We start from the raw sequence: 26,335 nt of genomic DNA on the forward strand, positions 1-26,335 counted from the left end.
GAAACACGATTTCAGAAATGCTAGCTAAAGATTGTTGTTTAAGTATCCGTCTCTGCAAATATCTAAAGTCCATTTCCTGGACTTTACTTGGTAAAGCGGCTTCTATTTTTGCGTTTGCTTATTGAATCCATGTTATCATGTTATGGTTCAGAACCACAATGAGGTCTCCCCCACATATGAAGATAACCTCGGTCTCCAAAGCAATGGTGGCAAATATTTTTGGGGAAAAAGCCTTGAGTGTTGTTGTTTGTTTGTTTGTTGTTGGGTTTTTGTTTTTTGGGGGGGGGGGGGGGGGTTGCATTGTCATTGAAAATTGTAACATAGACCAGTACATATCTTCCCTCCTCATCTTTTACTACTTCATGTTATTTGAACTGGACCTCATTTGAAATAACAACTTCTCCCCTCGTATTACTATGTTTATAAGGACTATAACAAGCATTTTTCAAACTAAAACCCTTTAAGTTTTCATGCTCTTGTTGAGGTGGATGTGATTCTTTTCTAAATAAGTAGGATTTTTCTTTTATTGATCTCAAAACCTTGCTCCTTTTGAGTGGATTGTTCCTTCGGTTTACATTAAGTGACAGCATTTCTATAGTTATTTGCCATTTAAAAAAATTCAGACAACATATACCTGCACAGCCCTGAACATCTGGGCAGCGCAAGATAGTCAATGGGATAAGAAATCTGGAAGTAGTTGTTTCTAATGAAAGGAACAACTTTACAAATTAAACTGCACTGGCAGTGAAACTGTAAATCTATAACTCAAAATGGTTCACAGTCACAAGTGCTGAGATTTTCCCTGAAAGACCCAAAGAAGACCAAGTTCTAGTGTCAGGTACCATCACCTCGTTTTGAAGACAAAACTGCTTTGATAAGAGACTTTGCTTAACCTGTCCAATCGTAAGCTGACTGCAAGGACTGAACTGTTGTGCTGCAATGCACCATGGGAGTTTGGGTTGTTGGGACTTTAAATGCTGTTATTGTGAGTTATATTAGTAGCATTGTCAGTGATTGTGTTTTGATGGTTTAGTTAGTTAGTTGGCTTAGTTTACTGCAGTTTAGTAATTATAATGTTGTAACCGTGAGTAAAAAGTGTTACCATTTAAATATGTCAAAGTAAAAGCCTCAGTCATTGACAGATGGTATAACACCTGCTTGACACATAAGTATATCAAGAGCGCACTTCTCTTAATCCATTCATTGTTTACATTTCTACTCAGTAACGGATGCAAATGAAATGGTAGCACAGTACGCTACTTTTATAAAAACATACTCAGACTGTTTCAAAATGACTTAAAAAAGTTCAAGTACCCCAAAAAAACTTTCTAAATTACAGTAACATGTTTAAATATAATTTGTCACTTTCTACCTCTATTTAGAGGCCGAAATATTACTTCCAGGTCTCCTGATATGCATTTATATGCTAATATAGTACTTAATGCCTGTAACATTGGGATTATTGTCGGCATCTGTGGAGCAAATATGTAGCCAATCAGATGTTTTCTTGTTGGTGTTGCATGAAGACAGAGTAACGTTTCTTCCATGCATGTCTAAAACCTTGAGCTGTCATACTTTTGAATTGTACAGCGTGAAGCTGAGTTTGACTGAAGGCAGAAAACATCAATGCCACGATACGGTGTACATTATGTGCTCTCTGTTCACTCCAATCAACTTTAATCAGACTGGAGGCTCCACCTGACTGAAAGAGAGTTTCCTCTCCACTGTGGCCTTTGTGGGAGTTTCTCAAATGTTTGACTTCTGTTTGATTTTGAAATCAAATCCTCTGTGAAGTTGTAAATTTGTCTCGGAAGCTACAGTAAACTGAATTAGCAGTTACAGTGAAGCATGGGGTGTTGAGGAAAGCCATTAGACAGTTAGTAGTCGTGATGAACGAGGCAGCCATTGTTACTTGTGAAAACAGTCAGGAAGAAGCAGAAATCGTCCTCACCTCATAGGTTCTTCCAAAACCAGTCATTCTAGACGAGATGTACCTAATGTGCGGGTAGGTCACTTCAGATATGCCAGTGTGCTGTGAATAAGGAAACAGAGCATCCACAGCACGTTATGTTCAGCCAGGGAATAACAGTTTGCCTTGATAACAAAAAAAACAATCTACCAAACATTTAAAAGTGTGTGCTGCAGAATGATTTATCACATACTTTAAAAGCTGATTCAGAGGGTTTCTGAAAGTGTTCAAATGTTATAAACAAGTACTAATTAAGGTCACAGATATACAACAATTAAAAAAAACATAACTATATTGACTATATTCAGGATTCTGGGTTTGTGTTGCGTGTGCACTTGAGATGCTTGATGAGCCACTGTTAATTGCTGATGCATTATTCATGTGGTTCACTAAACCATCCTTGAAATAACTGATGTTAAAAATAAAGCACGACACCATTAATCTCGGCCAGACTTCATATGAAAGCGATTGGTTTTCATGTATGCTAATAGATGCATGTGTGCTGAAGCTTTCTCTCACCATGAAGGGGATGGGAAAGTGGTGCAGTCTAGGGGGAGGGTGGTAGTGGGGCAGGTGGGAGTGCAGGTGCCCTGAAGGGTACGGTGCCACGGTCACTCCAGCCTCTATGCCAAGTTCCCTGTTGATAAATAGCCATGAGTCATTATTCTGTCGGGATTTTCTCAACCAGATCTACAGAGAAAACCATGGAAGCCTACAAACGCAGTCACATTAAACATTTATAATTGTGGACTCGCCAATATGAAATCTAAATAGTATTGAGATCAAAATCAACTATCTGCCTGACTGCTACTGATACAGACCATGCCGTTCTTTGCTCAGGCTGGCGAGGATGGGAAGACATAGTCTGTGGCACGTGGATGTGGTGTCCATGGCCATAGTTGGGGTGCATTCTGTGAGGGTGGGGAGGTGGACGCTCATGTGCTCGTCTGCAAAGAAATACAGAAGATAATAAATTCCACTAGGGACAATCATCAACTTATCGACCTTTTGCATAATTCTGCACTGCAGGACGGTGGGACTCACGTGGGATGCTGCATCATTCTGCGCCTCTGAACCTCCATCCTCTGCAGCATCTCGTGCTGATGGAGCCTCTGCACAGAAGCACCCAGTGCCGGCATGTGGTGGGGCAGGGTCTGATGATCCGTAGGAAGGTGCTGGGCCAGCGGGGCACTTGAAGTGGAGAGATGGTGGGTGGACAGGGGAGGAGGAGGGGCAGGGGGCACGGCGTGGCCTGAAGGGTGGGATGGCAGTGGCGGATGAAAGGTGACGGTGTGGGGAAGGACATAATCCCCTTGGGGTGGGGGCTGAGGTGTGAGCTGAGGGTTCCCGTGGGAGTGAGGGCAGGCGGAGGAGGGCTGGTGATGCAGGGAGCGCGTTAGAGAGCCATCTGGGTTTGAGGACAAAGAAAAGGGTAAACAAATAAAGAATTAAAGAAAAAATGCCAAAACAGTAAAAACTACACCTGTCAACTTTCTTGGTGTTGAATTCTGTTTCAAAGTATCTGATCCAGTATGAAGTCCACACCTAATCCTGCAAGAGACTGTCAATACAAACCACAGCAAGACTTAAATACATACAAGACTGTGCAAAAACCTGCAGCCCTGAAATGATGCAAAGCAAGAAATGTTTTGAAAACAGAGGTGGGTTTCTTTTTAATGAATTACCAAAATGTTGAGCTGAAATCATTGAAGGAAGGACAATCAGTATTTGGTGATCCTGTCAGGCTGATTTCTAGTCTCATCAAGAAACATGTCAGCTGATATAAGATGCTTTTCATTGGTGAATGCCGAGGTGATTTTGTCCAGATTAACAATATTCTACACCACAGGAGCACCTTTGGTGCCACCGTCATCAAATAGGTGACCAAAAGGTTTAGATATGGACACAGGCAGACAAACATCTTTGCACATGCAGTTGCAGATGGATGTGTTGTAGTATCTTAGTTATTGTTGACATAAACACTAGTTCTCTAACATGAGTGAACTACTTATAAAGTCTTTTTAAATTTTGTTTACTGCTGAAATCCTTTTTTTTTGGTGTGCACTTTCTTGTTATTACTGCAGTAAAACAAGGATAGAAAGGGAATGTACAGAGGAGGTGAGCATGAGACAGCAGCAGCTATTAACTCTTCCTACGTCCCCACCAGGGAGGCCTGTCGCACGGCTTCACACTCCATACTGAAATATTCTGAGTAGCAATTAACTTCTCCTGCCTGCTACAGTTCCCTCAGCACTTGGCACATTAACCATCAGTCTCTGTTAATTAATATTAGCATGAGGCTTTTCGAGTACATCCAATTTCTGCACAGTGCCGCAAATGAGGAAATCTTCCTTACGGATCAGCGGACAGTCAAAAAATCTCATATGAAATAAAGATGGTTGTGAATGTGTGGTGTTCTGCATTGCGCGAGGCCAGTGTACTCACAGGATGGATGCATGTAATGCCTGCAGGGCTGGGGTTGTGTTTGAGGCTGAGGCTGAGCCACCATGGAGGAGCTGAATGAATCCACCACAGCTGGCTGGCTGGGTCCAGGGGTGGCATGGGAAACATAAGCGGGAGGCCGTGAGGTGGATCCCGGGCAGCACGGGTCAAAGGCTGAGGTGCTACCATGGAAACTAGCCCCGCCGCTTCCACTGCTCCGAACGCTGCTGTTGCTCAGGTCCACTGGCAGAGTTTGCTGTGAGACAAAAACAACGAGACGTCGAGAGAACACAAGATCAACTTTATCCTGTTGGTCTTCCTTTTCCCATCATGCATCTCATACAATCAAAAGCATATTTTGTTCTTAGCATTTCTTCTATTCGGCATTATACACAGTGAAGCAGTGTAATGAATACTGGTGTAATGAATGCCTCCAAACTACAAGCAGGTGTTTTGAATCAGAGGGTGTGCTTTCACTTGGCAGGTTTGGCTCGGCTCCTTTAGTGTGGCGCATTTTTTGGAAGTGTGAAACAGCTGTACAGCAACAAACCAGACAAGACTCCTGAGAAACGGCTCTCAGTCCACAGCACCATTAAAAGACTTTTTAACAAACCAAATCCAACATTTAAATGACAATGCAAAAACTATCTTGGAATTTATTCAGCATTCTGACTGCTTAGTACATTTATTAATCTTTACGTAATATAATACCTAGGCAAATCATCACCTTAATAAAACGTATAAAGGCTTTCAAGCCCGCTCACAGCAAGACTGCAGGAGTAAGAAAAGTCCTGTTAAAAAACATATGGTACTTAATACCTCACAAGAGTGAATACTACTGACGCAGGAGTCCCACTGAAGCAGACTGAATGTAGTAAAAAAAAAAAAAGACAGTTTGCTTTGCTCACATTGCTAGATTTCCAATTGGAGTTAAAGATGTAAACAAAACACAACTGTTGTGATTGACCTCCCATAACAAAGTGATTGTCCTCGGCTACACCACAATGCAATACCAAGGGAAACAAGTGTGTACACGCCCTAAAAGACCAAACCAAATTGATGTTCCATTGTCCAGAACAAATAAATGATTTGTTTTACCAACATGCTGTCATATTCTGGCTTAAACTACAAACCACTAGCAATGCAACAATTTTCACCTGAGCAAGTAAATAGGTAAATCGGATTTATGCAAAAGCAGTGTAATTTGATAAAGTCATACTAACATAAACAAAACAAAAAGCATTGGGAAGTGAAGTGTGTTTAATATCATGTTACCTGGTCATGGTAGTGGGCTACGTTGCTGCTACCGCTGCCATTGCTGCTGCCGAGTCCAGCGCAGGGGGCAGGCAGAGCGCTGGGTCGCTCCACGGGGCAGCTTGGCTCTTGAAAGGTCACAGGGACCGGAGGCTGAGGTGTTGGGTGATGGACATGGTGGAGGAAGTGGTGAGCGTTGCTGTGACTGTGGCTATGCTGAGCACCGCTGCTCTGCTGAGCGGACGACGCCTGCAGGCAGCTCGAATGGGGGTGGCTCAGGGATATGTGACCAGGGGAGGGACCCCCGCACGGGGAGTGCTGCTGACAGCAGGATGGGAGTCTGGGCATAGCTGTGCCTCCACTTTCACCTGCTGCACCGGACAAACCTGGTGTGCTTTCATCTGAAGAGGAAAACACGGTCAGTACAAGGAGTGCAGGAAGTTGTTTCAAAGCGCCTTGCTGCCTCTTACCCTCTGTGGCTGTACGAGCAGAGCCACTCGGCCTCTGTGTGTGCATACTATCAGGTATTGAACCTGGGCAGCTAGTGGAAGGGCCTGGGGCATCATTGAGCTCTGAGGTAGAGGCATGATGGGAAGATGATGACGATGATGACCTGACTGTTTGAGGGTGAATGCTGCCAGAGGTTGTTGGCACAACGGTGAGATCTGAGGAACAAAAACACAGATGATGGTTTAACAAAAGGTGGAGCTTCAGGAGTGTTGTCAATCTGGTTCAAGGCAGTAAAAAAAAGACAATAGCGCACACACTTCTTACTTAGACACAATTTGGTTTTAAGGCTCGAGTTACTGAGAGAAATGACAAATACTGAGCCGTTCTAAGGGTTCCCTTCACTATGAGATTTTAACAATCTTTAGTAGTCACAGCCACTCACACTCCACGAGAAGAATTCAAATAATCATGTCCGCAGACTGTACGAACACACAATCGCCGCGTTCATGTAAACACACACATGAATGGAGCCTCAGCGTTGTGGCATTGATGTGTTTGGAAAGAAATCCCCAAAGAGAAGGAGCCGAATATGGACACAGTGGTGACTCAAAGAGAGAGGACAACCTGGACGGTAATGTTGCAACGGGAGCTGGAAGTAAGTCTTGTTTGCATCTATTAGCACTTTCTAGCATTTTATGTTCGCATGTACTCTTGCAGTCTTTTATTTTCCAACAATAAACACTCAATGTAAACAAAACCGTTTGTTTCGTGAAGGCTACAGGTCACAGCAGCAGCTGCCGCTTTGACTTCCTAAATATCAGACAGAATCCGATAGTGCTCGTGGGCTTCCAACCGATATCTCGGCTTTTCCTACAGCACAAAGTACGACCGATTTGAGCTGCGACTGCGGATTTTACTCACGATTTTACCATGTATGTGGGAGCCTTTAGTCTTTCACTAAATACATCAACTCAGAGGAACAGACGATCAGGCTCATTAGGGAGGACAGACCCCCACTTCCTGATTAGGAACCAAACGTAAAGGATAAAGTGTCTATTGTAAACACTAGACCTACTCTTTGACTCTCACCATTAATAAGAAAATAAAACAGACAATGTCATCAGCATAAACAGTCTTTAACAAAACTGGATTATCTTTAACAAAGTGGACTCTGGAGTAACATGGCTGCCTTGACCGAACATGTGTCAGATCCATCAAGAATAATCAAAACTATATCCTCCAGGAAAGGTTTCATAACCATTCACACTTTGAGGCCCCGTTTCCACGACAATGAGTACGAGTGTATCCGCAAAACTTTCTTCACTTTTGGGGGGGGGTCCATTTACACGGCACCGGTGTCGCGTACGTTTTTATACCGGCTCCCAACGTGGAAAGATTCTTTCACGGCCACGATTCCCTTGCCGGAGGCTCTGGAGCGATGTTACTGCGCATGTGCATGTCTCCTCCTCCCTCGCCCCCTTCCTTCTGCTCATGCACTTGCAAACAAACATTGCAGACCTGTCGTGGTATGAATCGCGGTCCGTATTCTCATTTTATTGTCTATATCAGTAGTTTTATAGTTGAGACTCACCCCTGATAGCATCCGATTCATCATCAGACCATGCGGATGTCGGGTGCTCTCCATTTTCTTCGCGTTTATAGCGTGTTGTTCTCTGCACACACGTCTGTGTGGTTTTATTACAAAATCCAGCAACAGCACTTTCCCGTGGCCCGGCATGCTAACTACATCGTTGTCAGTGAGTCCGCTGCTGCAGTATAAACGCACTCCTTTTTTTTAACAGATGAGGTGTTGTCACGTGAAAAGTTGTCGCGCAAAAGGGACCTGAAGCTGATTATCTGTGCTAACTCCTCTCAGGACCAAACCCAACTCTTTAAAGGAGTGACACATAGCTATGTACGGCGGATCCTGCTGTGCCGGCTTAATTATAGATATAGAGCTCACCTCTGACCATACCTCTGACATGTGACCCCACCCTTTTGTAACTGTGCCATCCACATATGTAGATGGAAGGGAGGAAGAAAGACAATAGTCTCAATGCAACAACTTTGTGTTTAACGACAAGTTACAGCCTCTTGGGTGAAACCTTTTCAACAGAAGTCCATTGGCTTCAGACTTAAGAACAACAAATTGGTGTAGCAGCCATTGGTAATACTTCTCAGTCCTGTCTGGAGGCTTTATTGTCACAAAACATATGACAAATCAAATTCAACTTGACATTTTATCTGTCGTAAAGTCCCAGAAGCTCTGCAGATGAGCGGAGAAACAAACTTTATTAGCAGTACAGCTTGTGTGCCCATCTGCTTTGAATTCATTTTTTTCAATCCATATATGGAAAATATTTAGAAGTATTATTAAATATGTATTAGATATAAGTATTGCCCAAGAATGGTCAAAAACTGTATAAGAAGAGATTAAAATTGACATATACAGCAAATTGTGTAAATAATACAACTGGGTAACTCGCCCAAGCTCAAACTATGCTCCATTACCTTTTGAATTGGTAATGAAATAATGATTTTATGTTGTTTAATAAAGTGTTTACCATCTTCATCAACAGTGAGGTCAACCACTTCCCCAGCATTCTGACGCAGTGGTTGGATGACAGTGGAGAGTCTGTGACGTCCACGTGGCTCCTGGAGACGATTCTGAGAGCAGCTACTAGCCCAAATCCTGCCAAGACCTCCCACTTGGCGTGACCTGTGGAGGCACACACACAGATGCACAAACTTGTTAGACCAAACTGCAGTTCAGATCCACATGGCATTTTGTTCACAGCACAGAGAAGCAGTTCTTATACCTGAGCCAGAAGTTCAAGGTTTATTTTGAAAGTGGTAGAGGGCTTCCCGGCACTAGTTCACGTACTTTTATGAAATAACTGTATACTCTAGCATGATTTCAATCGGGGGGGGGGGGGGGGACGACACGACTTTGACCATTTTGCGGGCCACAAGAATTCCATACACCAAATTACTAAACACCTTGATCATAAAGATGTATAGGAAGTAGTTCTACCAGTTTTACAAAAAAAAAAATCTAATTTCTATTTCAATTAGCCACTGCAATTATAAATAATGTACAACTGGAATGAGGTTGAAAGGTGGGTCTAACATATGAAACCAAAGATAGATCGTTTTTGTTAATTGGCTTGCAGGCTGCACATAATGGGAGAAAGAAAGAATGGAAGACTTGGGGAACATGATTACAGAAATTAAAAGAGTACTGTATTTCTGAGGAATTGAAACACCTAAGACCAGTGAAATAGATATGTTTCAGGATAAAAAAAATAGCTCAGCTACATTCTGTTGCTTTAGTTTTACGTTGGATTTTTAAATTTAATTTGTGGAAAATGTCTTGCTTTTAGCTTTTGTTTTTTTTAAATTGGATCAAAAGGTGCAAATACAATATAAGACATAAAATCTCTAAATGTAGAGATTTATGAATATTGTGACCTTCGTTCAACCAGAATAATAGTTGAAAGTACAACTCCACTTCATGAGGGTCTGTGTTTGCACCATCCTAATGTATTCCAGCTAAATTGTTTTATTTTCCTGCACCTGTCTTGCTCTGCTTTCGGTCTTTTTTTTGCCCTTTCTTTTAATTTTCTCTCTCAAAGGCTCCTGTTGCTCTACTCCTTGGCCTCTGAGACTGGAGTGAGAGGCCAGGGAATAGCTGCATTTCCCTCCACAGTGCAGTAAAACCAGGTGATGAGAGAGGAGAGGAATGAGCCCGAGGGACAAGAGACAAGGGACTGAGAGGGAGTGCCGTAAAGCTGGATACCATGGAGCTGCGCAGCAGAGGGACTTGACTGAGGCTAAATGAGAGATTTCTTAAAAGCAAATACACAGGAGCACTGGGGAAAGAGTGTGCATTAGCCGACAGCGAAGCCCTGTTAAACACAACTTCTAATGTGTCAAACAAGATCAAAATCTGGAACCAGGAATTCCGACCGACTGACTGACTCGAAGAAATATGAAGGTGAGCTGAATAAGTCAATTCCTACTGGTGTATTCTCCCCCTCAAGAGTTACCGCAGGGATAGATACAAGGAGCTTCTAGCTGGATGTGGAAATTAATACTTCTTTTTCATATTTACCTTACAACAGGTTATTTGCAAAGCTATTACCCTGATATCAACTCGTTAGAAAAGTAAATATTTCAATAAAATGATGGAGGGGAATTGTACTTTGTACACACTAAAAGCGGTGAGAAAAGAAAAAAAAACATTATATGGATGCTGTAAGCCCACATGGAGTCCTGATATCAACCGTCAGGGCGGGAAGGCAGAAGCAAATGAAAACAATCAAGAACTGTGGAGGTTATCAACAATCCCTCTATAGTTTTCAGAGCACTTTTAAAAGAAATGTCAAGTGTGCCAACAATTTACAATGCAAGTTCAATTTGTTGGGGGGGAAAAATAAATTTTTTTTTTATTTATTTTGCTTACTCTGTATGAGAATAGTTGTATGGAACTCTTTGTTTATCATTTATTTTGGTATCCTCACTCCTAATAATCTGTTTCTATTCCAAAATTGAGAGGTTAAACCAAATCCCTCAGATTTGTAATGGACAGGAAATGCCTCTACGAGTGCTGTTTGTGATAAGGGGACTCCCCATTAGGTCATAGTGTCTGCATTCAACTCAGCTTCCTGTGAGACGAGCTGCACAACTCAAGTGGAACAGAGAAGCAAGCTTATTAAGTTTCATACTTCAAAAAACTGTGTCAATAAGGGAAGAGTACACATACATGACCCCTTTGAAACACAGCACTGAGGGTGGTGCAGGGGGAAACTTAAGAATGGTTGTGTTGGGGTCTAATTGGCCACCCTCCTCAGCTCAGGGTTGATCCCCAGGAGCGCGACTTGCCTCCAGAGACGAGCTCTTAATTAAGCAGACCTGGGATTATTTTGTAAATATCTGTTTACCGCTATGACCCCTTGAGGGTGGGAGGTGGCAGCAAAGAGGAAAACACTACATTGTAAATATGAACACTATGGGAATGGGTAGCTTGGCAAAGCCGAGGTTGTGCCGAGCCAAAGTGATGTGAGCCACATTCCTCGGGGATCAGAGGAGAGCTGTGGGCTGTGCACTGCGGTAATGTGGAGCGAACTACTGGGACCGAGGCTGTGGACAGCTAAGGCTGGGAGCTGGGAATTAAAGAGGGAGGAGATGACACCAGGCAGGAAAAACACCGGGAAGCACTGGTAAACAATCTCAAGCTTCATGTGAATGAAAGTATGGAACATGTTTTGGTAATCCAGCATTTTGATCATTCACACTGAGCAGAAAAAAAAGATCTTTGGAAAAGGACTAGATAAAAAAAAAAAAATACAATGTACAGTTTACTCCTGAAATATCTTGTGACTCAGCTAATAAATATGTCCTGGTGTGATCTGGTGAATCGGGGTAGCGACTGACGAAGGCACTGTTCAATTGATCTGCGTCAGGAGACATAATCCTTGTGTATTGTAACCAACTGCTCTCTGGCTGAACGGGGCTGCCAAATGCAGCTCCCTGCTAAAACCCTGGAACCTTCTCCCAACACGCTGCTTTCCACATGAGTCCATTGTAAACCCAGTTGAACAAACAAATAACAGCCAGCAGTACATATATGCAACATGTCACAGAGGGGTGCAGATTTGGATTAAAAAAAAAATATATATATATTTTTTTTTTTTCTTCCCATAAAGTGTTGTGGTTGGTATGTGTTTGAAATGAAACAGCTTCATATTTTACACAAATGCAATTCAGTGATGAAAAATATTGTCAAAGACACAGTTCCACAATAACACTTCTTAGACCCTTTGTAATCACAATCATTTTTGCATCACTAACACAAAATATGATTTGTATGCCAAACCAGTTTATTAAATGAACACTTATGAAGTGAAAGAACTTCAATTAGAACAGAGAACATTTGAATGCAATTTTGTTGTAGCAAAAAACAACAACAATTTGTATGATGAATGAAAACACTACGATAAATTTAGTGGTATATACAGTGGGGCAAAAAAGTATTTGGCAGCCGCAGATTGTGCAAGTTGTCCCACTTAAAAAGATGAGAGCTCTGTCATTATCGTCATAGGTACACTTCAACTGTGAGAGACAGAATGTGAAAAAGAAAATCCAGGAAATCACATTGTATGACTTTTAAAGAATTTATTTGTATAATGGTGCAGAAAATAAGTATTTGGTCAATAACAAAAGTTCAACTCAATAGTTTGTCATTGCCAACCAAGGTTACATTACAGAGGTCAAATGTTTCCTGTAGGTCTTCACCAGGTTTGCATACTGTCGTTGGTATTTTGGCCCATTCTTCCATGCAGATCTTCTCTAGAGCCGTGATGTTTTGGGGCAGTCGCTGGGCAACACGGACTTTCAACTCCCTCCGCAGATTTTCTATTGGGTTGAGGTCTGGAGACTGGCTCGGCCACTCCAGGACCTTGAAATGCTTTTTACGGAGCCACTACTTTGTTGCTCAGTGGTGTGTTCGGGATCATTGTCATGCTAGAAGATCCAGCCACGCTTCATCTTCAACGATCTCACTGATGGAAGGAGGTTTTGGGCCAAAATCTCATCATACATGGCCCCATTCATCCTTTCCTTAATGCAGATAAGTCGTCCAGTCCCCTTTGCAGAAAAGCAGCCCCAAAGCATGATGTCCCCCCCCCCCCCCCCCCCCCCCATGCTTCACAGTGGGTATGGTGTTTTTGGGATGCAACTCAGCATTTTTCCTCCTCCAAACACGGCGAGTGGTGTTTATACCAAAAAGTTCTGGTCTCATCATCATCTCATCATTTGGTCTCATCTGACCACTTGCTATTCTCCCAATCCTCCTCTGGATCATCCAGATGATCACTGGCAAACTTTAGACGGGCCTGGACATATGCTGGCTTCAGCATGACGACGTAGTGTGTAACTAATAGTAACCTTTCTTACTGGGGTCCCAGCTCTCTTCAGGTCACTGACCAGTCCCCCCCTGTGAAGTTCTGGGCTGATTGCTCATCGTTCTCAAGATCATTTGTACCCTACAAGATGAGATCTTGCATGGAGCCCCAGGTCGAGGGAGATTGTCAGTGATCTTGTATTTCTTCCATTTCCTAATAACTCCAACAGTTGATCTCGTCTCAACAAGCTGCTTGCCTATTGTGGAACGGCTCATCCCAGCCTTGTGCAGGTGTACAATTTTGTCCCTGGCGTCCTTAGACAGCTCTCTGGTCTTGGCCATGGTGGAGGTTGGAGTCTGACTGTTTGAAGGTGCGGACAGATGTCTTTTATACAGATAATGAGTTCAAACAGGTGCCATTAATACAGGTAACAAGTGGATAGAAGAGCTTCTTAAAGAAGTAGTAACAGGCCTGTGAGACAGAATTCTTGCTTGTTTCAAAATCATACAATGTGATTTCCTGGATTTTTTTTCACATCTTGTCTCTCACAGTTGAAGTGCACCTATGATGAAAATTACAGACCTCTCTCATCTTTTTAAGTGGGACAACTTGCCCAATCGGTGGCTGCCAAATACTTTTTTGCCCCACTGTATATATGAAAGTACTTCATGACAAATTAACCACAAGTATACTGGCTTGTTTGAATGTTCCACACATAAGAGGAAAACAAATAGAAAGAAAGCAAATTATAAGCGGCCTTTTTAAAATCAATATTAATTCCAGTTAGTTTGGAGTTAAGAATTTGAACTATTTTCCAACAAGGTTATGTTTCTTTTTATACTGTATGGTTGCATGAGGTCATTGATCTATGAGTTCATCGGGCCAAAGCTGCAATGAAAAGGCTCGGTCAGGTGAGACATATTTCATTTTCTAAAATACTGAAACTTCTTTTTACTAAAGTGTATCATGTGTTTCAACTTCAACACCAGACTCCCTTTGAAATATTGTCTGCTGTGCAACAACATTACCAAATATTAGAATAACTTTTAATATACATGTTTTATTGTGTCAAAGATAGAGGAAGTCACAGCAGAGAGATTAAAGTGCTGCAATCACACTGAAGATGAATATTTGGCCTATCTGCCCTATAGACCAACAATCTAGAAGGAGATCTGTGATATTTGGTGATGACTACCAAAATCAGCAGGAGTGATTTGCCAGGAAGCCTCTGGCAATCTTGATTCATTGTGATAGAAAATGAATTTAAATAAAATAAATTAAAGAAGCTCAGGCCATAGTATTCAGAACAAAAATCAAATCATGAAAAGCATTATAAATATTAAGGTTGATTTGCAAAGACACAAGCGGGTGCGCTATGTTCTAATCTAATTTTTGTATCAGCTATCATTCATGGCAATCGACTCATTCTTGTGAACCTTCTGAAGAAAAATCAGTTTTGACCATTTCTTGCATCCATTTCGTCTGTCTGGTCATATCAACTCAAATATGTAAATAAAATAAAACACATCAGGAGAGTTCATGGTATACAAGTCATTAAATATGTAAAGGTGTGCATGCGTGTGTGTTGGTCTTGTAGTGACACAAACTACGTTCCAAACACATGTCCACAGATCGGACCACTGCTGGCGAACAAAGATTTCATTGCTCGTTCTTCTGGCCTTTGATTCTCCGCCCTCCTGCTCCACAGCTGCCCATCCCCCCCCTCAGTGAGGCTCATCCCTGCATTCTACAGCGAGACAAGACATCTTTGAAAGTGAGGAAAACAGGCCGATTAGGCAAGCCATGACATACCAGGATTAGTGGGTTCACTTCCAGGAACTATTGCTAGATACTACTGGTAGATTAGCAGGATGTGGGGAACAGGGAGGGAAGACAGGAGGAGGAGGAGGAGGAGGCTCGCGTAGATGCAGAGGTTTGTGAATCGAGCTGCACAATAGCCTGCATCAGGGATTGGGAGAGTACGAAGAGGGGAAATCATACAATGAGAAAAAGGGTTTTCAAGGGGCAGAGGAAAATGGAAATGGCTGCAGAGGACGTCAACCTTTGTATGTTGTAACACACATGGGTCATCAATAGATCAGTTGCTTCAATCATCTCTGTATATCTTTATGTGACATCAAACAAATGTTAGCTACCCTACTCAACCAGTGCCAATGAAAGGAGTCTGTCAGCTATGAGTGACCAGTATAAACAGTCTCAGTAGAAGCCACAGAGACATATTTAAATAAATTATTTAGAACGGATTTGAAAACCCCAAGTTAGTCAAAATATTCTCGATCATCAACGGAGATTTTACTGCATAGAAATCTTATGAAGGACTACTGGGGCAGAAAAGACAAAGGGGTCAGTACATCTTACCCGAAAGAAGTGAATGTAATCTGCATAATAATACAGAGAGTGTATATTAAAGCTAAAAAAGGAATACTGTGCATGTGAACACCTTGAGCCAATAATACACATTGTATAAACACTATTTAGGGAGGGTTGAGAGGACCACACATTCTCCTAGGTTTCTGTCAGTAGCAAAGTGGAGCACCTTCTAAAAGAGTGTAGTTTTAACCGACCTCCAGAAAGCATGCCAGAAAGGTTGAAAGCAGGGCAAACTCTACAAACATGGTTTTGGGAAATTTCACTGTATTTCGCTCCAGTTAAAATCATTAAAAACAAGACTATTTTCAACTTCTTTAGGTTACATGACAATTATGCCCGTTTGCTCTAAAACAAAGGGGTTGGAATTGTCCATAAATGTGTATTATTCTGACAGCTTACTGGTCCAGTTTACTAAAGATTAAATTGGGACGTACGCGGTCCCTCAACTAAAATGAGTTTCACTCCGTAGACCTAAAACATGTTAACAGGTGAAACCAGGCTGTAAACATTCACTCCTGCTGCCACTCACTCCGGAGTCACAAGTCTGTGGAGGAAGTAGGTCAAAACCAAATTAAAATCAGAGCTCACTGGATATGTAGCCTATTTTTTTTTAAGCAGCTGAATTTGTAATTAGTAACAAGTTCATAACACAAGATGCTTTACACAACACCAGAATACTTTAACTGGTATACTTATCCATCATAAGGGTCGTAATAAGAAATTTCACTCTACAAGAGGCTGGTTCTTGTGAGAGCAATCCACAGTTCTACATTGTTTAACTTTATCAACCTCTGTGCAGGACTGTGGCTCTCTGAGCCCAGGAGGACCAGAAGTCCCACCTATGCTCTATATGCATTCCAAGCAGTACTATTCATGAAGCAACTGTTGTTCTCCACATTCTTTGGGACATTTTTTGCCTGTGTCGGAAATGAGTATAAATCTAGTGACGTGACGGGCTGGAGAGCTAAAAGCACTGAAATACTGTAGAACTCTTGGAAATTGGTTAGCATGAACACAAGCTAAATTTGATGAAAAAGTCTAATTACTACATGCATTTCAATATTACCGTTTTATTGTAAGTTGTTGGAAGCTGTGATTCAAATCTGTGAGGGGCATCATATACGACTTAAAAAGCAAGATGCCTCAACTGATGATATGAATTTAAAAAAATATTCACTAATCCATTAATCATCATTAATAAAGAACTAAAACTTGATAGTTTTGATCATCTTGATAAGAGCTTAAAGTGGAGCCACTCCTTCCCCACATTAACAGGAACCGGTTTGAATGACTACCCTTTAGAGGACCACCACAGCTGAGAGGATGCTCCGGGGTCGACTCAGGACCTGCTGAAGGGATTAAATCTCCCTGTTGTTGTGAGCGGCTCAAGATTGCGAGGACAGAGCTGTCTGAGCTTCTCTGCTCTCCATACGGGAAAGAAGATGGATAAAACCTATCTCAGCCCACTCGGGACAAAAGGCAGGGCAAACAAACGTGTCGGAAACAACCATTTTATGAGTTAATATGATTGTCTAAAATTGTTTCAAGCCATAATACATTTCACTGAAGACATACAGAAGCCTTCATATGATAAAACTGACCTATCCACATACCATTAGTTCCGGACTGTAAACTGCTGCTTTTTTCACACGCTTTGAGCACTGTGGCTTAAACAACGATGCAGCTAAACTATGGATTGTTACAGGTTAACAAGCTTCATGCAGGTGATATATGGGTGATGTATTCAGGTGCACCACATAACTCCGTACTTTGTTTTTGTCTTTTTAAATTTGGTAGGTGCAGCTTATATTCAAGTGCACTCCATATTGCAGAAATTATGATATATCATTCGTTCTGAAGGGTTTGCATGGTTTCAATTGAATAATTGAGCACAAATTAGGTGCTCATAAACAAACACATACGATGGTGAGCCATACCAGGATGAGTGACAGAGTCACTACTATAGACAAAAGACTGACCAACATTTTATTTCAAATATAGACCCACATGGAATATGGTCTCGGGTAATATGTCAATTTGTGTTTCAAGCAACAGGAAACAAAACACAACTGAAGACAGAAAATAAAGAAAATAAAAAACTGGGCTGATGAGTGCAGGGAAATATAGAATATCCATGGCGAGAACTGGGAACATCACCACACGACCAGTCGTGCAAAATTTACTGAGATTAAGCGTTTCTTCAGTCCCAAAATCCCACGCTCCAACAGATCTCATTATTCAGGGGATAATTGCTCTGAGCAATTCCCTGACAATCAATACAATTTCTGACACTTCAATCAGCTGAAGATTGATTAACAGCTCTGTGAAGTACCTCCTCAATCAATCCCCTCTGAAACAGCATTTGTCTTACTGAAAAGCCAAAAGTATTTCAACTTGGAAAAAAAAAAAAAAGCTCCTTGAAAATATTGAATTGTATACATTAATGTCCCTGCAATCTCAATTGTGTATCAGACATAGACGAAGAAGATTACACTGTAACAATGTCGATACCAACAGCTCCAATGACAAGCAAAACAGAGTCAAATTACAAGAGACCAGAAAAATCCTCAACAAAACAGCTTGATAAGGTGACATAACAGAAATACTTGGGCTTTGAAGTGAGTGTGACAATTGATTGACGTGGCAGTCCTGAAAACACTGACGGACACCGAGCACTTTAGCATCTTTAGGATGAAACAGGGATCCAATGAAAACCAAGAAGACCAAAACAACTGTTATGTCTCATATCAACACCACATTGCAAAACGGGTCAAACTCAGAGCACAGATTACGCAACTTGAGGTTGAGTCCGTCTTACTTTTTAGCGGCACATTGAAAAACCAGCGGCACGTACCTGCATCCCTCTCCGACTGTGACGATTTCCACTTCGCTGTCTGTTGAGGTGACATTGATCTCCTCACTCGCAGGGACAGCAGGAGCAGGAGCTGGAGAGGCCTCAATCACAACCACATCTTCATCCAGACCACCTGAGTAAACCAGGGAACGTTGGTAAAGAGTTAATTCACAACATTCACCTCAGTACAATAAGGCAAAGTAAGCAATTAGTTATGTAAATGCAGAGCCTATTTTTACCATCTTAATTCACATTTTACATATTATTACCAGCAGTAACATTCAGATAATTTAGGGGTGAAAGCAGGATTGAGCCTTTGAAGTTACTGAAAAAGGTACATCAAACTAGAATTAGATTCATTTTAAATGATCAAAGACTATAATGCTGTTCTCTAGTTCAGTTCACAGCTGTAAAACCCCTAATTACAACTGTCATTTATTTTTGCATGGAAAATGTATGAAGATGAAGTGGAAGACACCACGGGATGGAAAGGTCATGTGGCACACTGAACTATTAAGCACCTGGCTCAAACTGAAATAAATAAAACTAATGACTGAGAGCATTTACAAACACAAAGCCCGCAGGCCAAAATGGACCTGTTGGAAGGTCCATATCAACTGACGTGATGAAACTCCTTAAAAACTGTACAATGACAAAGATGTCAAGAAATTTTTTATTTTTTTTTGCTATTGCTCATTTGTTCCCTGGCAATAGTTTTAGTAAGAGTACAAGACAAACCAAACACTGAGAACCGGAACTGAACAACAGAAGGCAGCAATATTGTGTGTGTGAGAGATTAGTGAGGCAGCAGCGAAAGCTAGTACCTTATGGTCAGTTAAGTAGCATTAAGCCGTGGTTCCACCGTGCAGTATGTGCCGGGACGGGGTGGGGTGGGGGGGGACAGGTTTTCGTGAGTTCCCACTGATAAAACTTTTGGATGGTACAGAAAGAACCGTAACCAATGGTTACAATTCTTCTTCAATCCTTCGTTGGGGTACCGAGCACAATGGAACGGGTCCCATAAGGAGGAGCTACAATGCAGCCGTCCGCTGACTGGTGGTGACAATCGTCACTCTCGACAAGCCAGCAATATTTAAATAGCTCATCAGCCATAAACCCTCTCGTTGTTGTTCACGTACGCCGCTCTGCGCACACTGGTTGTTTTGTTAACTCGGTTTATTGAAACATTGGCGCGCTACACAGCACCCTGGCGTTCCGACGTGGTGCAGATGTTTCTCTCCAGAACAGGAGGAGGAGGAGATTCAGCAGGAGCTGAATGATGCTGTTCACAATGAGAAAGTTTTCCGCTGTGTCACCGAGAATGGAGGCTCACGGCTTTGCTTACGGCCGGCGGTCTGAGCTGTGGTCGCAACTTCTGCTTTGGTCTCGCGACTACTGTTGTGTAATGTCGTCACGCACTGGGGTTGTCCACAACCCTGCCTACATTTTAATCGTACTCTCTGCGGTGGGACCGTGCAACAGTTGGGTTTGGGTGCGTGTTGCCTTACAGTACCAGCCCGCCCCACTCCAGCCTGTACTGCACAATAGGACCGAGGCTCTGAGTCTCCCATCCTAATTGTGAGTGAGAATTTCTGATAACTAAAGACATTGAGCATCAACAGACTTTTTTTTTGGCAACACTATTCTGAGAAGAAAGACATGATTTCACATGTTGTGCCATATTTCCCAAATTAAGTGATTTGTTAAAATACTTAAAAAGAAAATCTACTCTATTGTGTACAATGGAAAAAAGAAAGACTTATTTTTTTAATAGGGATTTTCAGGTTTTATATATTAAAAAAAAAGATTTACAAACAAACTATAGATGTTTTCAGAACATAAGGTTACAGTTTTCTGTATTTAAAGTTTATCATACTTTAATTTTACCAGTTCGACCCACTTGATATCAGACTCGGCCGTATGTGGCCCTGAAACAGTTCAACGGTAGTTTATACGAGAGAAAAGTGTAAGGTTGCTGGTTTCAAGAATGGAAATGATTGATCAAAATGTTATAGAGGGGATTTACTTTCATGCTCCACTTAAACATACTGGAAGAGTATAAGAAATTGAAAAGAAAATTTTAAGATACAGGAAGTCTACAGTGTGAGTTGCAAAGATTTGCGGTGCCAACCTCTGTGGAATAGGGCAGCTGAATACAAGTCTTCTTCTAATGAGTATATCTGCTCTTACAAAGATAATAAAACACAAAATGCATTCAGATGTCAGGTTTTCATTATAACTATATGTTAACTTTAATATTAACCTTTGTGGTTGAATATTCATGAAAAGGCATAATACATGACTGCTGCTGCTCTGGATCACAAGTTTACCCTATGTGGTGGCCGATTGCATTATATTTGAACATCACATTACCTACAACGACTCGGATATTTTTGTTGTGTTTATGTGTATTATTGAAGCCCAAATACACATGGACCACAGATCATCACAACCACAACTCAAACAGGTTGGTCATTGCAAACTTTCCCACTCTCCTTCACACTTTGTTAAAAGAGACAGAGTCTGACATGAGTCGGTAATAAGAGCAAAACCTCGCCTGTTTTTTTGTTTTTGTTTTGTTTTTTAATAAAAACTAAGCACTCACTTTAATATAGTGGTTTACAGTCGGGATAAATTAAATAATCAAGCTTTTATCTTAGTTTCCACCAGTGGTAACAATAAAATGCACTATATAGTCTCACATGACTGGTTTATTTGTGCTCACATGTCTGTTTCTAATTATCGTAACAATGTCTCAGTGCTGCCGATTCAAACATTAGGTGTGTAAGTGGAACCTACAAATTCTAAGACAACATATTTAAGCTCTAAATGCAACACCACTATCACACACCTTCACATGATCATCTTCTTATTTAGTGTCAGAAGTCACTTAGATTCATACCTTGCGGACACAACGATAGTGAGGAGTCTTTCATAAATACAGTGAAATTTACAAGCAGCACCTTCACTTTATCTACAATTAGTTAGCACATCTGATCCACTGGAGTTGAAAGAAGGTTGATAAAACGTGTTAAAGTAATATTTGCCTTACTAAAATTGCTATGCGACAAAGGTAATTACTGCGCTCTAAATGCTCCGGTAGTATCGACTGTGTTTGTGTGCACACCGCTAAAAGGCTTGCCATGTTCCCCAGTGTGATTTCTATTCTAACAGTCTCATGAGAGCTGCTGCTTAGCACCCTCTGCCAGTCCAGCTGCCTGGCACTGTGGTGGAGACTTCATGCAGTCTCACAAACAACAACCACACTGTTCAAGTTGGTAGCGAGTTGACATGTGCACTGCTCCAATAAGGGAACAGCACCAACCACTGCTAACATGGCCAAACACTGGAATTTTAACATGGAGCAGCCCCTTGTGATCATTTTGAAAGGTCTGACCTGAAGAACCCTGTGATCTGAAGTACTAGAACATGCCTGAAATTTTATTACGATCAGATGTGGGACTAAACTACTATCTCTATTCAAATATTTCCCATTGACCTTTGGTTGAAGACAAGTTTGAACTATTCTCTAGACAGTTTCCACACCTTTTCCTACCCAGGGCACAGATAAGCCAGGTTTCATCATTTACCTTCATGCCTTCCACTGCTGTAAACACATGCCGTTGTTTTTCCTCAGAGACCCACGGTTTCTATGCAAAGGCTCCTGCTCAACAGTGTTTGAGTTCTCTCCCACCTGCCTTCTACCATAGAGGCACAACAACTAAGTTTCCATTCTCCCTGAGGGCCACGGCAGCAGAAATATTGCTGGGGCTAAGTTGCTGCGAGAAGGAAACAATGAGCCAAGGTAGAGGTGGAGCTTTCCAAAGGATCTCACTCTCACAAGGAGAGCAGAAATTTATGGTTTGAATTTGGGAGCAGCACAAACCCGTGGTTCCCACAGGTACAAATTGCACCAGTTTCCATTACCATTTGTTAGGTGTGAGGCTCTGACATGCAAAAGGGAGTTGCTACTCCTTTTATCATGACTGCCAAACATTCTTATATCCGCTCATCACGAATATAAATGCCTAAAACACAAAGCTGTGACATTTGATTGCTTTATTCCAACAAGAGTTTGGTCACATCGCTTAGAAAACAACCGGGAAGCTAAGATGTAATCAACCTGAGCAAACTAACACTAGTGCATTTTTAATACATATTGAGTAAACCCATAACATGGTTTTTAACTTAGCTACACTGACACAGGATGAATTAGATCTCAACAACAGTCTCACAGCCAGGAAAAGTTGTGTTGCTCTGGGTCTCCTTGCTTGAAAAGGTCAACCTGCGATGTCTCCTGCATTTTGCTTTGCCCTGGGCAGCAAAACTTGAACATCTGTGCTCAAGACTGCAGGCAACATTTCTTGTTATATTCAATAGTCCTGAAGCTTCCACATCAAGCTCAGTCTGCTGAAATCGGTACTGCATTCCTCTTTCTACTTTGAGATATCTGAGTGTTTACTGATCGTTTTTAGTCACGGTCGCCATGGACACAGCCAAAACTTGGTCACGAGAACAGTTGCCAAAACACATGCACTGTGGCAGTGTAGTTCAGCCGCTCATTCCCCTCAGAAGAAAGGCCAAAGTGAGATGGTTTACAATCATCACACTCCTCCTATACTCAATAAAATCCTGATTGCACAGCATAAGGAACTGGAAGACTGTAACACATCTGTATTTAAGTCCTTTAAATGTGGAACTAAAAGCCCAGTCCTCTTTGCTTCTTAATCACAAACTGTTGTTACAAGAAGACGGGAAGCTACACAAAGTTAAACATGGTTCTGTCACACTTTTTGAGGTATGCTTCTACCATCAAAAAGAAAACGAGTATTTTTCATGAAATTGTAAAATGTTTCAATTTCAACATGTGCTGTTATCCGAGTTATATTCCTAATAAAATATGTCAACAAGAAATGCAGATAACAGCATCCTGTTTTATTAATGTTTAGCCAGTTGTCCCAACCTTTTTGGAAGTGGCCACATGAATGTGGCACAATAACAACATTCCTGTGAATAAAAGCCATCAATGCAAATAGCCCCACACATGCGGGCCTCTCCTGCAGCACCAGTGATCCCTGCTTTTTGTGCATATTAATTCAGCATTGCATCAATGTACTTCAATTAAAATATGTTAATGCATCTCAGATAGCATTTTTCCAGCAGGATTAATGATCTCGATGCCAGAGTGCTTTCAGAGACTTCATGCTATTACACATTGTGAAGTGTGCTTTTACCAGAATCATAATTACAAAACAGTCCCAACTGGATGTGCTGTATGAAGTATTTATTTTATCCATTAATTAAATAAAAAAAAATTTCAATACATTTTTACTTGTCTATTTGATTAACATGAAAGTACAAACACTATGTATTGAATGAATTGCCTTGCATGTGATGTTGACAGGGTTGCACAGTATTGTGACACACAGACACAGACACACTAAAGGTTTGTAATTACCAGAGGCGATGGTAGCGCTGTTGGGCTGGCTGCTGGTGCTGCTGACATCCACATACAGCTCGTCTTCCGCTTCGGTAGAGGAAGGTGTAGACGAGTCGCTGCTAAGCTCATCGCTGGAACTACTTGTGCTATGGAGTAGCGCATATTTCCTACGTGCAATCACTTCACGTTTCTTCCTCTGCAGTATTAGTCGCTCCTTTTGCTTCTGAGTCCGCGGTGTTCCACCACCTGTAGTTTTCGTGAAGCGTTTCCTATGCAGAGGCCGCCGGCTGCTTAGGCACTGCCGCTTCAGCAGCACAGGCTCTGCTTCAGCCCGCGCCCACTTATGAGGGCGATTCGAACGAGTTCGACCCAGAATAGGGCGCAGGCCAACTCCTGTGGACCCTCCTGTTGTCAAGGCAGAGCCCTTGCGTTGGCCCCCCGTTGCACCAGCCTCCCCATCGTCCTCTGAGCTGAGTGTGTCAGAGTCCCCAAATCGCAGACTGGATGAAGGGGAGGAAGCACAGTCACTAAAAGAGGACTCGTGATTATGTTCGTCCTCACTGGGATGCTGTAAAAGTTCCACTCTGGGTCGCTGAGGAGCCAGTGAACTCTCACTGATGTGACCCTCCTTCAGTGAACAGTCCGAAGGCCCCGCCTGTTGGCCTTTTCTTTTCCTGCGTGAAGGGAGGCTCCGTTCTGAGTCTCTATGTGCCCCTGTATCCCTCAGGGGCCGATGCCTGGACTCACAAAGGGTTTCAAAATCACTACCTGCCTTTCCAATCACCTCCATGTTGCTAGGAAAGCTCTTGGCTGCCTCCATGGGCTCTGGATTCACCAGTGGCTCCTTCAGTTGCTCCTGTCTGCTGGCGGCCTCAGATGGCACCTCACTCTTCATGGTGACAGGTTTGTCCGCACAGTGCAAACACCAAATGCACTTGGATCAATTCTTAGGCCTCCACTGTCCACTGCATCCCACAAAACCTAGTAAACACACACACAAAAAAAAATGAGAGATGTGCAAGGCATTTCGCTAATCCAACTGCTCTGATACGGTGTATTATTAGTGAAATACATCAACGTTTTCATCCAAAGCACAATGCGGACCAAATGACCAGATCAACATCACTTGAGGGATCATCTGAGATTTTTGGTCTGATGACGTTCAATTCAAAACATAATAAGGGACATATGACTGAAGATAATACTGAATGAAACAGCAATTATAGATGTCTTCCCTTGGAAACATTGTGTGTGATTTTACTTAGGTTTGGCAAACTCAAAATATCTATTTATTTTTGGCATAGAGAGATTTTATTGTAGCTCTGGCAGATAGATGAGGGAAAAAATTATGTCCTGGTTTATGAAATAAAAAATATAGGTGAAACCGGTAAATAAATTAAAAGCAAATCACCAAAGACCCTTTCACATATGAGCCTGATGCCACTGATGAAATGCGACAATCCAATCCCATTTGCTTGATTTAAGGATAAAGCTTCTTGGGTTTGAATTCAGAAGTTGATGTTGAAGGATAGTTTTTCAAACTGTATCACTGAGATTTGATGACAGAATTACTTTCACTAAATTGAAATGTCCGGCTACACATTTAGAATAGACAGTCACAAAATAAATAAAAATATTATAATGGGATTATTTTGCTGATCTTGTTTATTGCAATAAAAAATATTCTGGTAACGTTGAGGAATAGAATACAGTCCAACCTCTTTGACATCCCTGTATACAAACATTAATAGACACATAATGAAGCTTCAAGGCTTTAATCCTGGACAATGTCCTCATTCAAGTCATTCTATTTGTTTGTTTTTTTTTATTTAGTTTTTTTTATAAATTAGGCCAGCATGACCAAAGAGAATTGATTAAAGATAGAAAACAAATACCCAAAGGCTGAGTCAAAAGTATTGCATGAGTCAGTACTGATGCTCATTGTTAATTCCAGGAAACACACAAATCAAACTACATCAACAAGAGAGGTCAAAGAGAATATCCATCATGGAAGTAAATCTAATGTTTGTGCCGTGGCTTTCAGACAGACTGGTCTATGTTTGGTAGACTAACTGTACATCCCAGCAGGGTCTTTTAGCGTGTTGAGGCGTAAAAACATTTTCACCTCATTGTAGCATCTCACATGATAACTAACAAACTGAATTTAGTTTTTAATGAAGTGGTCAAGACTGGTCAAAAGGTCGAATGGTGGATTTATGTCTTGCATTATTTGCATTTTCATTGTGCATTACAGATCATTTGCATTGTATTAAAGGATGGTTTCAAATAAATTTCAAACTGCTATAATACAATGACGTTACACTGGGAGAGATTGATCCGAAAAGGCATTCCATCTTTTCCTGTGCTGATCTGATACATCAGTGTGGACATCGCCTCCAATGTATTTTATTCAAAAACCCTGCACACAAGTGAAAACATGTATGATTTCAATATTTTCCAAAAGATGATTTATAAACAATGGCCATCAGCACATCTCTGAACATCTTTCCTGTGAACAGGAGAGATGTTCCATGTCCTTAATTAAAACTGTGGCATATGTCCAGAGACATTCAATGCAAAAGGCCTAACTTCAGGGCACTCTGAAGCATGATGTGCACATTCTGATAACA

At 41.6% G+C, this 26,335-nt stretch overlaps 1 protein-coding gene across 8 annotated transcripts in view; it reads right to left on the minus strand.

The window, feature by feature from the left end:
• The window catches only part of rnf111 (ring finger protein 111), a 34,128-nt gene that overhangs the window by 5,993 nt on the left and 1,800 nt on the right, over positions 1 to 26,335 (minus strand). For 5 of the 8 annotated variants that reach the window (XM_080493478.1, XM_080493476.1, XM_080493473.1 and 2 more), the window contains exons 2-12: positions 23,724 to 24,686; positions 18,266 to 18,398; positions 8,680 to 8,834; positions 6,136 to 6,330; positions 5,687 to 6,066; positions 4,415 to 4,667; positions 3,453 to 3,530; positions 3,014 to 3,377; positions 2,791 to 2,916; positions 2,489 to 2,606; positions 1,952 to 2,032 (exon numbers count right to left, since the gene is read on the minus strand). In XM_080493478.1, the coding sequence (XP_080349604.1) occupies positions 1,952 to 2,032; positions 2,489 to 2,606; positions 2,791 to 2,916; positions 3,014 to 3,377; positions 3,453 to 3,530; positions 4,415 to 4,667; positions 5,687 to 6,066; positions 6,136 to 6,330; positions 8,680 to 8,834; positions 18,266 to 18,398; positions 23,724 to 24,600 (2,760 nt within the window). In that variant the 5' untranslated portion in view covers positions 24,601 to 24,686. The remainder of the gene's footprint in view (positions 1 to 1,951; positions 2,033 to 2,488; positions 2,607 to 2,790; positions 2,917 to 3,013; positions 3,378 to 3,452; positions 3,531 to 4,414; positions 4,668 to 5,686; positions 6,067 to 6,135; positions 6,331 to 8,679; positions 8,835 to 18,265; positions 18,399 to 23,723; positions 24,687 to 26,335) is intronic. The other 3 variants (XM_080493479.1, XM_080493477.1, XM_080493480.1) reach the window with 1 other exon arrangement.

Source organism: Lipophrys pholis (assembly GCF_963383615.2).
Source record: "Lipophrys pholis genome assembly, chromosome: 2".
Taxonomy (NCBI): Eukaryota; Metazoa; Chordata; class Actinopteri; order Blenniiformes; family Blenniidae; genus Lipophrys; species Lipophrys pholis.